General features: G+C 43.2%; 1 protein-coding gene across 1 annotated transcript; it reads left to right on the forward strand.

Annotated features, from left to right (window-relative positions):
• Positions 1-4,947: 4,947 nt before the first annotated feature.
• Positions 4,948-14,974, forward strand: LOC123110177 (disease resistance protein RGA5). The gene is made up of 3 exons (XM_044530652.1): positions 4,948-5,863; positions 12,729-14,488; positions 14,660-14,974. Exons 1-2 carry the CDS (start codon positions 5,037-5,039, stop codon positions 14,461-14,463), a joined length of 2,562 nt encoding a protein of 853 aa, XP_044386587.1. The 5' UTR covers positions 4,948-5,036; the 3' UTR covers positions 14,464-14,488; positions 14,660-14,974.
• Positions 14,975-15,236: the final 262 nt, after the last annotated feature.

Below are 15,236 nucleotides of genomic sequence, written 5' to 3' on the forward strand. Positions count from 1 at the left end.
GGCGTCAGTGGCGGAGTGAGGCTTCCAATTCGCCCCGTCAACGGAAGGAGATGGGCAATAAAATCCCTCGACGGGTGATGGTGGTGGATGATTTGCTTCCATGCTGTCATCCGTTTCATGTTAATTTGTGAAAACGTTGCCTGGGATGGAAGGAGAAGAAGACAAAGCATGAACCGGTGAAGTTGAAGAAGAAAGAGTACAAGCATTAGTTCTCGGGAGGCGAGGAGCCGAGGAAGGATGATCCAACCAGAGGGACGTGGAGAAGTCGCATATCAGAGGTCGTGTGCATGACCATTAAGCCGTGCTCCTTGAGAACCTTCCACCTGGTGAGGAGAGGAACCGAGCGACTACGTCCACTACTTAATAACTATATCCCGTCATCTCCACCGCCATGGTTGACAACCAACGCTCGCAAAGCCATGGTTATGGACATCCCTACCAACACGTATGTGTGGATAATGTCAAAAATTCTCGTCTGTGATTTGTTTTGCTAGCACACGTGGATTACGCTTATTAAAAATTGCTTATGTTTCCAACAGTTCTTTGATTCTGAATGCTAGTTACAGCATCTACAACGCTAGACTCTTATGCAGGCACTTGTAGCAAAAAAGATAAATATCAGAGAATCGAAAAAGAATTAGCCGTTTTACAAATCCAATGCTAGACTCCGATCACAGATATTATTTTCATGGATGAAACTATTCCTGCAGTGCAATATTAAACTAAACCAGTACAAATACAAACCAACACATCAATAGCTAGTGACCTTAGTTAGCAAATCATGATCAGATGATGCATGAAAGGGGAAGAACAATCTCCTCCTGCTCTTCCCAGTCAAAATCATCATCTCTGGCCGTGCTGGTCAACGGTCTCGTCAGCGGCAGCACAAGTGTGGAGGTAGGACATGTAGACGAGGAAGGCGAGCAGTGCGAGCATGATCACCCACATGCACAGCGCCGCGGTGACGGCACCTGCCACGATGAAGGGACAAATCGCGATGCACACAACGAGAACAAGAGAAACCACCAAGCAAGCGCTGCAGGCCAGAAGAAACAACGGCATCCATTCTTGGAACAGAGCTCCGCCAATGAGCCCGGTGACCACGTGGATGTTGAAGTAGGCAGCGTACATGCACCCCATGGACGAGAGGAAGAAGACGGTCTGGATCTCGTCGATCGCAGCGACGTGGAAGACAACCGCCTCGAACGCTGTCGAGCTTGCCGTCGCCCAGAACGCGGTCACGGCGATCCTGCGGGTGGTGTTGGCCTCGCCCTCGATGGCCCGCTCGGTCGACCCGGCGCGGAGGCGGTGCATGGCCAGGGCGTAGCCGAGGTACGCGGCGGCGTAGACGGTGCTGAGGTGGAGGGCGTAGACGGCGGTGCGCGGGCCGACGTGGGCGGCGGCGACGGCGGCGAGGAGGAGGCCGTACGAGAGGCGGGCCAGGTCGGTGTAGAACGGCCAGCTGCGCCAGATGCCGAGGAGGAAGAGGAAGATGTAGGTGCACAGGGAGACGGCCATGGTCCACATCTGGGCCATGGGGTGCCCGTCGTACCAATGACGGGGGGGTCCAGCTGCCTGAAGGGCTCCAGCCAGGTCGACGGCTTCCTCGCGTCCACGGCGGCCATGGAATCAAACTCGATGGATCGTCTCCTCCTCAGGATTCTTTCTTAGATGATGAAGTATTTTATTTATCTTATATATATCTTGCGGCCGGGGATTCTTCTTTCTTATTTATTTATTACCTACCTTGTTCATTCAAGGAAAGATGGAAGAAGTTTCCTTAGCGTGTGTGGTAATTAAGTTTCCTTAGCTTGTGTAGTTACTTTCCTTAGCTTGTTTGGAGAAAAGAAGGAAACAGAAAAGACGAAAGGAAAGAAGAAATCAATATATATATATACAAATTAAATTTGTTCGGTTTCATTTAGTTCTTATCAAACCAATGCTAATGAGTATTACATACATGTACATTTTATTCGCAAAAAAAGGAAAGAAATTGCATACATTTGCAAAGAGAAGAACCCTACATGAGCAACATACAACAACCCCTTGCAACTAATCCCCAATCATTGTGTGTCAAATACCACAAAAGTACTCATTGGTGTTTCGAGGTGAGAGACGGCACCATGACTTGTCTTCTAGAGTTGTTCATCAAGGCAGGGCTTAGAGGGTGGCTGGGGCTGCGGCCAGCACGACGGTGGGGTGAGGTCGAGGGAAGGGCAGAGAGTCAAGGTGGCGATAGTCGTCGGCCGCCGGGGAAGGTCGCGCGAAGGGAGGAGAGGCAATGTGGCGATCGTCGCCGGCCGCTGAGGGTAGAGGCAGGAGGTTATGGCTGTGTAGGAGGGGGGGGGGCATGGCAGGGGAGGACGAGGAAGAAGATGAACAAGTGGCAGTGCGCTCCTGACCGTTTGATATTGATATGATGGCCAAAAATATAAGTGACTGACGTAGAAAACCGACCACCGGTTTTTATAGGATTTTAAAAATGTTCATGAATTAAAAAAATGACGAATTTGAAAATGTTTGTGAAATACAAAAAATGTTGTAAGTTCTTAAAAAATTAAATAAAAAAAGAAAAAACTGGTTGAAAAAAGAACATCGATCACTTTATTTTTACAATATCAACTTTTATGTTGATTCATTGCTTACAAGTATCATTTCCAACCAGACTATACATTAATTTGTGTGACTAGCAAAGCTAGTGAAATGGACCACTCCATATATTGGTTCCCAACTAAGGGAAATTTACTTCATGCTACAAACTCTTGCACTTCAGGGTCCAATAGATTTTCATCCAATAGGCACAATACCATCAGGAAGTAGGCCCCATGGTGCGCATGGACCTGGGCCACCCCTCTGGCACTTCTTCGGCTCCTGGCAATCTCCATGCGTTTAAATTTAATGTCGTATCTTTCTGTCTCTAAAAAAAATGTCATCTCTTTGTTTTATTTTTTTATCATTGATTTTTTCTCTTGTTGCATCGAAAACACTAAAAAAACGGCAACTAGAGTTAGCACTAGATTAATACTAGCAGAAAGCCCGTGCATTGCTACGGGCTATCTGTCATATTATCTTCAACACTCTGGCTCAATACGGAAACCCCACCCCATGACGCACCCTTATCTTTCCCTCCGTAAACCTGAATCCTAACCTGAAACACTTAGGTCGGAGGTGTTCTTCCATTAACTCAAATATGAGAGCTGACTTTGCTTCCGTGGCAGATAACGTTTTTTTTATCTTGGACTGATAATAATGTTAATAATGGAAGAAGCGTAGACTGGAACCCGTATCCTTTTTAACTAAAGACATGCAAACCACACATGAATTAGTTTAATTGACATGCAGACCACATATGAATTAATTAGTTTAACTGCCACCCAGTCTGGATCGATATACGCGTACAGGAGGGGAGGTGACCGTTTTCCAAAATGGACGGCAGGTGCAGAAGATCAATAACAACAACTCCATGTTTATGCAGTACACAGTTGACGTGTGAACAACTCAGCCCACGTGCACCTAGATTTAATCGAGGGTCGACCAAGGGCGTGGGAGATCCAACGGCCAATATTACACACCATAGTTCTGGCAGTGCTCTTTGTCAGATGACATGTCGTCGTGAGAGGAAGCAGGTGTCCAAACACGGCGGAGATTGCATAAGCCTACGCCAGTAAGGGTAACTGCCGCCGCTGATGGGACGGGGGCGTACCGCGCGGCGGCCCTCCATAGGCATCAAGCTTGGCGGCATCCGCCTCTGCTTACATTGAGGAAGCCGGGGCAGCGACCCCGTGCTTGTGGTGGATGTTGCAGGTTGGTTCGTGCCTGCATTGATTGACACGCTGTGGCATGGGCGGCCTCTTGGCTGCTGCGGAAGTTGTCTACCGTCGGATGATGGCCTACCCATTCGCTAGCGTCTCTTTGGCCTAATGTCGAGTACTGGCTGAGATGATTATCGACAGATCCGTTTTTAAAGTGATGGTTGTTTTATTCATCTTTTTAACGGTTCAACTGTGATTGTTTTTATTTTGTATTATGCTTAATAACAATAACAATGGTTGCGTGCATCGTCATAATGGAGAGACTGGGATTTGAACCTCCTTTTTGAAAAATCCGCTAGGTCCTAGGCCCTTCTGGTCAGCAAAGAGTGGACGAGGGCCGAGCGCTATGCTGACGCTGGAGCGGCGCCTCCAGTTGCTCGAGGAGATCCGGGCTAGGCGCTGGAGCAGCGCCTCCATTTGCTCGAGGAGATCCGGGCTAGGTGCGCCGACCGGATCACCACCGGCTTGCCTCCGGACTTGCCACAGCCGGAGGAGGAGGAGGAAGATGAGGGGGGCAACAACCGGTGGGGGAGTAGCAGCCGGAGCCCACGGAGGAGGCGGTGGAGCCGGAAGAGCAGCTGGAGCCGGTTACGGCTTCGCCAAGGCGGAGTTCGAGGTCGCCCACGCGCTGGAGATGGCAGAGCAGACCACTATTTTGGAGTCCATCCAGCATGTGTGGAGGCCAACCGGCATTTCATCGAGTTAGAGGCGGAGGCCGACGCGGAGCTGGAGGAGCTGCAGGCCATGTACCCGAAGCCCGGCACGGAGATCGTGGATATCTCTGATGACAATGAGTTGTGCATGCTAGGCTGTTGACCTAAATAGTATTTAGGTTTTTCTATGTTTACTATGGATTTAAGGTTTGAAATATGAAATATTTGATGCAGAGAACGGAAATTTGAGAGCTGCCGGTCACTGACGTTTGAAGGTCCTGATTTTGGTGTCCGTGGTTGTAGATGCTTTTATGCGTTGGTATTTAATTTGCGACATACGCCACGTCCATCCTGCAGCGTGCCAGGAGGTGGGGAACGTGCAGGCTCCTCCGATTCCGGAACAGCTCATGGTTGAAACATATATATAAACCTGGAGCATTCATCCACCGTCCAGCATGTACCACTACGGTACCATACCTACTACCACATCCCCACCCATCACCCATCATCCATATAGAAAAAGGATAAAACGGATCGAGATCCCACTGCTGAGCTAAGCAACACTGCAACGATGGAGGAGGAGGGCCTGGTGAGCGCGGCGACGGGGGCGCTGCAGCCCGCCCTGGGAAAGCTGGCCGCTCTGCTCGGCGACGACGAGGACAAGCGCTTGCGCGGCGAGGCCGAGCTCCTCACCCGCGAGCTCGCCGCCATGGACGCGTTCCTCCTCGCCAAGTCGTCGTCGTCGTCGTCGGATCTCATTCCCAGCGCGCAGGACAAGGCCTGCATGCACGAGATTCGGGAGCTGTCCTACGACATCGACGACGACCTCCACGACTTCATGGAGGCTAGCGTCTGCGACAAATCCGCCGAGCTGGCCGGACTCTTGGACAAGATGAAGGCCATCCTGGGCCGGACCAAGGCTCGCCACGAGATGATCGCCAAGGCCGTCGATGATCTCAAGGAGCGAGTGGCCCAGGTCGCCGAGAGGCACAGCCACAAGAGGTCCAAGGTCGATCGCAGGGCTCCCGCCATCCTCGACGACGCGCCCAAGCTCGTCGGCGTTGATGGGCCCAAGGAAGAGCTCATCCAACTACTCTCCGGTTCTGTTGAGTCAACGCAACAGCAGCCAACCCCAAATTTGGTGGCTATTGTTGGGTCCGGAGGAACGGGCAAGACAACCCTTGCAAACCAAGTGTACCAAGAGCTCGAAGGCCAGCTGGATTGCCATGCTTTCTGTTCCGTGCGACGGAATCCAGACAAGGCCCGGGTTTTGCGCTCCATTTACAATCAGCTCTATTCTTCTTACAATAACCTCGACCGTCTATCTTCTCCTCGCCCTGGCGTGAGGGATTTGCCCGGACTTATCACCATGATTTCAGACTACCTCGAAAACAGAAGGTATGTATGTCAGTATCTGTTGCTTTAAATTTTGAAGATATAGATATAGATGTTTATGAGTTGAATTCTCTACTATCTAAAAAACCTTAGGCCGGGGTTCAGTAGTACACAACCCCCTCTTTAGCAGGGTTCCGGGGTGCCCACTAGCAACGTCCAAGCGCTGCTAGTAGGATGCCGCTCGCAACGGACAACTAGCAGCGTTCGGATCAAACGCTGCTAATATATACCAACCTAGCTGCGTTCGGCCGGAAAGCGGCAGCATGCCACTTTCCACTGAACGCCACTACCTTGTGTAGTAAGTTTGTAGTGTCTGCTATAGTTCGAACGATGCTGATAGTGTTTGACAGAATAATAAAAAAACACGTAGACAGTTCAACATAGTTAATAGCATATTGTATTATAATTTACCACATAGTACAACATGTTCAACACAGTTAACTAGCACATAGTACCTACGCTTAGCTGGATTCCCTTTTTCTTAGTCCTAAATGGTGAAATGGAAGCTTTTTTGAGCCATGCATACTGGTAGTTAACATAGTATTACCAAGCATATATACTACTAGTTAACAATAATGTCGGCTGAATCTGGTGGTGTGGTGGTATCCTGACGGCATTAACCCCGGGATACAACCTCACCGGGCTCGGCGATTTCATTTCTTGTAGTGCCCATTTGATGGCTAATTCTGGATTGTTATGAGTTGGCATTCGAGCACACTTTGCATCGGTGGCCTCAAAGATGACAGCCTCTGTTGCATTCCTCAATGTACACTTCATACGATCTTTGCAAAGTTGGAAGCCCTCCCCTAGGTCTGGATTCTCGTGTGCGAGAACCTGCGTCTTTTTTAGCTCCTCCATGCACTTTCATCAGCTGGACACTGCGTCGTGAATCCTTCATGCCCGCTCAACCACTCATAGAGGAGGCCACCGCGAATCCACTCGCGGAGGAGTGGAGGATGAGCATGGTGCGGTACAGAGTCCTGATGACGATGAGAAGCCATGTAGTTGATGGCGGATGTCCCAAAATTCATAAAAGGGTATTAATTGTAGTACTAGCATGTGTGGAAGGTAATATTACAACCCCCTATAGTTGGAATGCTTCAACAACTCTCACTGAATATGTTGACTGTCGGTGATGGTCAGTGTTGCACTTCCCCTCCTACTTACTAATGTCTCACAGGAGGAGAAGGACAAAAGTGACCCCCTACGACAATAGTCGGTATCGTTCAACAACTTTCATCTCTCAGATGGTGGTGTATATATATGATGGGCTCTCAGTCATGAGTATTTCAACTGTCGGTGATGGTTGATGTTGTACTTACCCTCGTGCTTAACTAATGTCTTAGAGGAGGATAAGTACAACAACCACCTCGTACAACAATAGTCGGGATCCTTCAACAACTCTCATCTCTGAGGTGGTGGAGTCTATATGGTCGGATCTCACTCACAGGTATTGTGATTGTCGGTGATGGTCACTAGTGTACTTCCAAATTAATGTTGAATATCTATAAAATGAGTGTTTACCAAATAAAAAAGAAGATAGAATGAGTGTTTACCAAATAAGAAACTCAAGTCACTAACCGAGCCAACTCAAATTAATGTTGAAATGTAAGAAAGACAATGAAGATCAAATTACCAACTAATCGAGCTAGCTCACATTAATCAATCTATATACCAGATACACCACCTCATCTATGGACTAATGGATCTATAACTAATCGATGGACCGACTAATCAATCTATATAACTAGAAACACTACCAACTAATCGATCTATATAAATAATACTAATAACTAATAATTGATCTATATAAATCAACCGAGGAGCTCACCGAGAGGCGGGAGCTGGGGGAGGTCCTCCGCCTCCCTCTTGACCGCTCGGAGCGGCGGGAGCTCTTCTGCCTCCCTCTTGACCGATCGTAGCGGCGTTCTCGAGCTGCTCGCACGAGAGGAGCTGCCCGCGACAGCGTGCCAGATAGTCAAGCCTGCCACCGGTCGTACTCCTCTGTCTCGCGGCAGAGGAAGGACGGCAGCGGCTCAAGGCCCCAGGTTGTGTACCGCCGAGCGGACCACTTCCTCGTTGTGTCAGTAGCGATGCATCACTTCTGCTCAGGATCATTGCCACCGTCGGGCAAGCAGTGGCACGGTGTTGGCATGGCACGCAGGGCAAAGGGTAGGCGACGGTGTCGGCAGTGGAGCCGCGTCGACGATGGCGGAGCAACGGCGACATCATGGCGTTGGCAGCGGCGGGGTGTAGGCGACGGTGAGAGCGTGAGGCGCCATTTGGGACACCTAGGTGCCTGGGCACCTTGTCTCCTAGCCGTTAGGTGGTGACTTACTACCGTTGATTCAAGTACTACTGGGTAAACCCGTTATGAGTATATATATGGCAGTAAGCAAAAGTAATGGCAAGCATGCGTGCATGCATGGAAACTATTTATGGTTTTAATACTAATTGATACTCATCAATGCATAAAAAGTTATCAAATTATGGTGCATATACCTGTAGTATGGTATGGGGAAAACACTTCAAAAGTAGAAAGGTAAAAATTGTTGGAGGTATGTGATAATCATACATGTTATTATATTACTCGAGTATCCGTACCTCAAATACATCTCTATCGGATAATGTTGTATAGTTCTTCATATTTATTGTAATGTACGTATCATGTGTCGAGGTATTTAGTTTACATACATGTATCCACCTATCGGAAGGTAGTTTTATTTATGGGCATATATCAATAAATTTCACATGGAGGTATATACATACAGATAAAAAATTTGAGTATGCATTTTTTCGGGGACTTTAGTATGCACCAACAGATATCACGGTTGGGTATTCAACCTTCGTTTCATTTAGAATGACTGAGATATATCCAATTTTTATTAGTTATAATACCTCGACTATGTTTACATTTTCAGTACATATAATACCTCGGGTATATGTATATTTTCATTAGGTATAATACTTCTAGTATGTGTGTATTTTTATTCGATATAATTGCCATGGGTATGTGTATATTTCCATTAGGTATAATACATTAGTTATATGTATTTTCATTGGGTATAACATCAACACGTATATATTTTTATCACGGTCTAATAATATGTACACATGGGTATCTGTTATTAGACCGTAATATTAGGTATAAATACCCACCAACTATTATATCACAATTTAATAACATGTACACATGGGTATCTCGGGTACATGTACCACCTTTAAAAATCTGACATGTATGAGTATATACAAAGAAAATTCACATCGAGGTATATACATACAAAGAAACATCTTGAGTATGCACTATTTTTTTGCAGGGATTCGAGTATATACACTTTAAAATATATTAACTACGTTTGTAGGTATCAAAAGTCTAAAATAAACTATTTGGTATCTATGTACCCAAGTACGAGTGTTCAGAGTATTTTAACAAGACTATAGTAAAATTCTTAATAAAATAAATCCTTTATGAGGCAATCAATCACATGCATCTGTTTTGGAAACCAATATGTAATCAATGGTCGTGAGTACTAGTGCATGCAAGCACAAAATGGAAAGTAAATTATTTGAAAGACAATAATGATTATTTATATGTAGGAAATGCGTTAACGGGCTGGATCCAAACAAGGAGCCCAGGCACCTAGGTGCCCCACATAATTTACCTAGAGAGAGAGAGAGAGAGAGAGAGAGAGAGAGAGAGAGAGAGTTGCGAGTGAGAGAGAGACAGTGGGGGATCTAGGTTAAGATGATATTTATCCACGGTAAGAAACATTAGTAGCATTTGGTGATTTGAAAACTCTGCTGGTAGGGTTTAGTAATTTAGCAGCATTCCAGCTAGAGGCACACGACGAATAATGGTACACTGCAGCGTGCTCTGAACGGCAAACGCTGCTGATAATGTTGAAGCAATTTATTTGAAGTTGGTCTTAAACTAGCACATATGCCCATGCATTGCAACGAGAGAAAAATAGTATGCATTTAAAGTTAGTGAGAATTATATGTGCAAGCAAAAACGTTGTGTGCATGTGAAAAAGCAATATTTAGCTTCTCAGTTTCACCGGGTGTGTAATCAATCCGCCATTTTTCCATTATTTTATCAAGTGCATTTAAGAGTTTTGTTATGTCATCGTACACGAGAGAAGGCCCATGAATTATTCAATCTACTTTTCCTTTAAATCGAGGATATTTTAAGGTATGAAGTTTCTGCATATTGTCGGAAACATGAACCATTTTTAAAATCTGAACTGTTCTTTGAAAATCATGTACACTTCAGAAAAATGTGAATAAAAATTGAAACAGGAACATCTTTTAAAATCACAAGCATTTATTGAAAACGCAAACTTTTTTTATAAAAACATGAATATTATTTGAATTTGTGAATATTTTTTTAGAACAGGAACATGTATTGAAAATTCATAACATTTTAAAAAACTGTGTATCTTCTAATATTTTTTTGAATTGTGAAAGATTCACGAAAACAAGAATATTTTTCAAATTTGGAGCATTTTTAAAATGACATTTTCTTTTTAGAAATCTTGAACAATTTTGAAGAACAATAAAGGTTTTTGGGTGGGAAACTTTTTTCAAGTTTCAAATATTTTTTTAAATAGCAACAAAATTTTGAAATTATGAACATTTTGTATAATTTGATTTTTTTAAAATTCTGAATATTTTTTAGAATTTCGAATATATGAAATAAATTATATACGAAAAATAAACTTGAAAGGGTAAAAAGTGATAGGGGAAGGAGAATAAAAATAGATGTAAACCGCAGAAAGAAAGAAAAATGGGACAACCCATTATTGGTTGTCCTGTGAGAAGCTCCGACTATTTGTAGCCTTACGCGGATAATAGAATTTTCCCAGCTGTGTGAGCAGAAAAATAAGTGGACTGGCTTTGTTGCGTCACAGAGTGCAGCCCACGTACGAAATTCTGAAAAAACCTTTTTTTTTTCTAGCATGCGAACGCAAAGAATTTAGTACCACCTTGGATAGAGAAAAATTCTTTTCGGCGGTGAACGGATGAATTTTTTTAACTGTTTATATATTAACATAATACAATTAGATAAATACCAAAAATTTAATGAAAGTTTCGGAGGGGAGCCACGGAACTGAAGTATTGGCTGTCAGGTTAATCGACAAGAGAGACCGATGATGTTCGCATGCACACTATTGACCATATGACAACAAAAAATTATATAGAAGTAATATGCATCATTAGACATTTACATATCCAATTATAGATTTATTTGAGATTGCTTTTAAATAAAAAGCCAAATGGCAATATATTAAGTATAATAACTAGTGTAGCAGTCTGTACTCAAAAGCGGATGCTGCTAACATTGCCGTTCGCCGCGTTTAGTTTCTGAAAGATGCTGCTGGCAAATAAAAGTATTTACCTATCCAATCATTAAATTTTGTTTTTTCTTTTGCTTTCCAACTTTTATGAACAAAGCTAAAACACAACAACATAATGTATAATAAAGGATTTTGAATATAAAATATAAACTACACATTAAATTCTTTGCAGCTATTGAATTTACAAGAAACACTGTCAGTCCTTCAACTACTTGCAACGTTCAATTTGATAAGACGCTGCTAGTTCCTAAAGGCTGGTACGTTAGCATGATGCACCAAGCTAGCAGTGTCCAGCATAATGAAACGTTGCTAGAGGATGTTGCCATGTTCTCTTCATGGACGAACTCTGCTGATAATTTGGAAAAACAGTTGCCCCTTTCGATTTCATCGGAACGCTGCTAGTAACGAAATCCTATAAGGGGGTTTTCTACTAGTGATTCCCTATTTTACCACATAACGTTTTGCCCGCTCCTTTGTCCAACCTCTTTACTCCCCTTCCCCTCTTCCCTTTCAATTGTTTCCTCATATATCTAGTTTTTCTCATTTGATTTCTTAATTTTGTTTGCCTCAACTGCCTCACATCTTATTGGCTTACCAAATAAAATCATGCCTTTTCTGTTAGTCAATTAATGATTCCAAATTAAATCCTATTATTTAATGCAATCACATTAATAATAAAATACCATGTTAATTTTCCATTTACCTATTAGAATATTTATATCCTTGTTGTAAAGCACAAACAATTATCCTGGAATTTTAAAACTACCAAATATGGCCTGCATTTGGATTCTGGAATACCAAAAAATCAACTTTGATTATTAGTATGTCTACTATCTAAAAAAACTTTAAGGTTCCCTACTAGCTCATTTGTCCAACCTCTTTACGTATGTTTCCCTTCCACTCTTCCATTTTGATTTTTTTTCCTCCAACTTCTAGTTTGTGGGCATCATATTTTTGGTGTAGATCACTAAGGGGATAACAAACAAAACACACATAGTTCACGCATGTGCCAACATGATTTGGGCTCTAGCCTTCGTATCAATGGCCTACATCCAGTTACTGGACATATTACTAACACTCTGAGGCGGATACAAGTTATAGGCAGTTTGAATGACAACCCATATGCTATGAGCGAGCTAACATTTGAAAAAGAGACATTTAGTTGTTTTGTCCTCATAACAGAACAATATTACTTGTGTGTCATTTACGCTTAGCTAGGTTGTCCCTTGTTAACATCACCCCTCTTAATTTCCATAGATAACAAAGGGAAATTTTGGACGTTTAGAGGCAATTCTAGCTTCCAAACTATTTTAGTTTTTACCGGGTCGTCATATATAGTGTACAAGTGCAAAATACATTTAATGATCAGTGAACTGTCCATTCTAGTGCAAATTCTGCCTTAACTTCTGATGGCCGTGTGACCAAACAAGTATACTCTTATGGATATTCAAACTCCTTTATTGCTTCTTTTTTTTCTCAGTAAGCATAACTTTTATTTATATATTTTGCAGGTGTATTATTGTACTTGATGATATATGGGATGTGGAAATATTGAAGGTTATTGAGTGTGCATTTCCCACAGCCAGTTCCGGTAGTAAAATAATAATCACTACACGTATACATGCTGTCGCTCAATCATGTTGTTCAACTTTCAGCGGACATGTATACAATATAAGGCCTCTTAGTATGGTGCATTCGAGGCAATTATTCCATACAAGATTATTCAACTCTGAAGAAAAATGTCCATCATACCTCGAAGAAATTTCTGGTCAGATCTTGGATAAATGTGCTGGCTTACCTTTGGCAATCACAGCTATATCTGGTGTGTTGGCTGATAAGGCAAGTGAAAAGGAAATATGGGACCAAGTGAAGGATTTAATTGGTCGTGCGCTAAGAAATTCTAGTGTCGAAGACATGGTAAACATAATATCCCTTAGTTACTTGGATCTTCCTCCTCATCTTAAAACATGTCTACTATACCTGAGTATATTTCCAGAAGGGCACATTATTGAGAAGGAGAATTTGATAAGGAGGTGGATTGGCGAGGGATTCATTCAGAAAAAATCTGGCTATACAGTATATGAGTCAGGAGAGATGTGTTTCAATGACCTCATCAACAGGAATTTGATCCAGCCTGCGAAGTTGGACGAGACATTTGGTGACGAGGTGAAGAATTGCTGTGTTCATGACACCGTTCATAATTTCATCGTATCTAAGGCTGTTGAAGAGAACTTTGTTACTATAGTAGGTGTACCTGGTGTTATAAATCCTGATCCCAAGGCCAAGATTCGTCGAGTGTCTCTACAGAATGATGGCGAGGTTCCGCCGAGTCTTGATGTATCTAGTGCCCGATCACTCCATGTGTTTGGCCGTAATGTGAAGATCCCATCTTTGTCGGAGTTTCGACTCTTGCGTGTTCTGGACTTTGAGAATTGTTCACAGTTAGAAGATGATCACCTTGTGGGTATTGGAAATTTGTTGCAGCTCAAGTACCTGAGGTTCAAACATGCCAAAGCCGTCATGAAGATTCCAGAACAGGTGGCAATGCTGCATCATTTGGAGATTGACGTGAATGGATACGGCAAACTAATGGAAATCCCTATGACCATCCAAGAACGGTTGGCCTGTTATGTAACTCTATGTGTTGATGGTTATGAAACAGTACCGGATGAGATCGCGGCCATGCAGGGATTGCGAGTGTTGGAAGGTCTCAATATTTATACTCAGTCAACGGAATTTCTAAAGAGGCTTGGCCAACTGAAAAAACTGAGGAAGCTGGGCATAATATGGAACATGTATGATATGGGTAATTGTGATGTTAATTACGACAAAGAGGAGGAGGAGATCGAGGAGGATGAGGAGGAGTTTCTCTCTTCCATATGTGAGCTCGGCAAAGCAGGCCTCGAGTCTCTACACATATTTGTAAGGGAGGCAGCAGATGCGTACTTCAAGCGTTCATGGTTTCCTGATCCACAGTGTGGCCTTCGAGAGCTTATCATCGTGGGGGACTTCCTCTCGGAGGTTCCGACATGGGTGGCCTCGCTCGTCAACCTTGAGAAGCTATGCATCACAATGCGAGTGATCAATGAGAGAGACATGGAGATACTGAGAGGCTTGCCCAGCTTGCGCCATCTTCGCATCTACGCGGATGCGGATGAGGATGATGTGTCTGAGTCACGGGCTGCTATGGAGAAAGCAATGGAGGAACATCCAAACCGTCCTACCTTGGTTTGGTATGAGGATTAACTCTAGGGTTTTTGGCTACCTTGAGGTACCATTTTGTTCTTTCTCCTTGTAAACAATTATTAATTATTGTCTTTGTTGTCATAAAAAATTCTTGTCTTATTTGTTTGGACTTCTCTTTTCGTCCGCACATTATTTATCATGTTGCAAAATAGATTTATATATTTTTCACACGCTAGCTGTTTTCATACACTTGTAGGTGTTAACAAAAGGTGAGAGGAGCAAGCAAAACTGCAGTTTGTGCTACATCCTCCGGGTGGTACCATTATGTTTAAATTTTCGTTTATGTTTCAGAAACATAAATAAAGGATCATATGAATTCCATCTTGTATCTTGAAATGTCGTGTCTGCTACTTGGAATAGCATAACATCATATTTATTTGAACCGGCTATACTGTCAAAATTGTTGTGATGAGAAAAGTCATCTGGATAAAACTGTTGTTTGGCTACTTATTGGCTGGCCGTGTGACTATAAGCTGAATGTTTGAAATACGAAGCTTTGTTGTTTTGTTGACTTAAGTCTAAATAACACTCATCGCATGTATTAACATGAATGCATATGTATATTCACACTATTTATTATTTTATACCGGTTTGTTTTTTTATTGTTTATACAATCTTTCATACTTATAAAGTTGGTAGTTGGTGGTGAATGCATGACCTTGTGCATTCTCCTAACTAATGTCCACCCTCTTGTGTTTCAAAATTCAAAATCTTGTCCCGCTTTAAATCCTGCAAAGGATCTATTATGTTCATTTAAGATTCTCCGTCACATG

Source organism: Triticum aestivum, chromosome 5B (genome assembly GCF_018294505.1).
Source record: "Triticum aestivum cultivar Chinese Spring chromosome 5B, IWGSC CS RefSeq v2.1, whole genome shotgun sequence".
NCBI lineage: Eukaryota > Viridiplantae > Streptophyta > Magnoliopsida > Poales > Poaceae > Triticum > Triticum aestivum.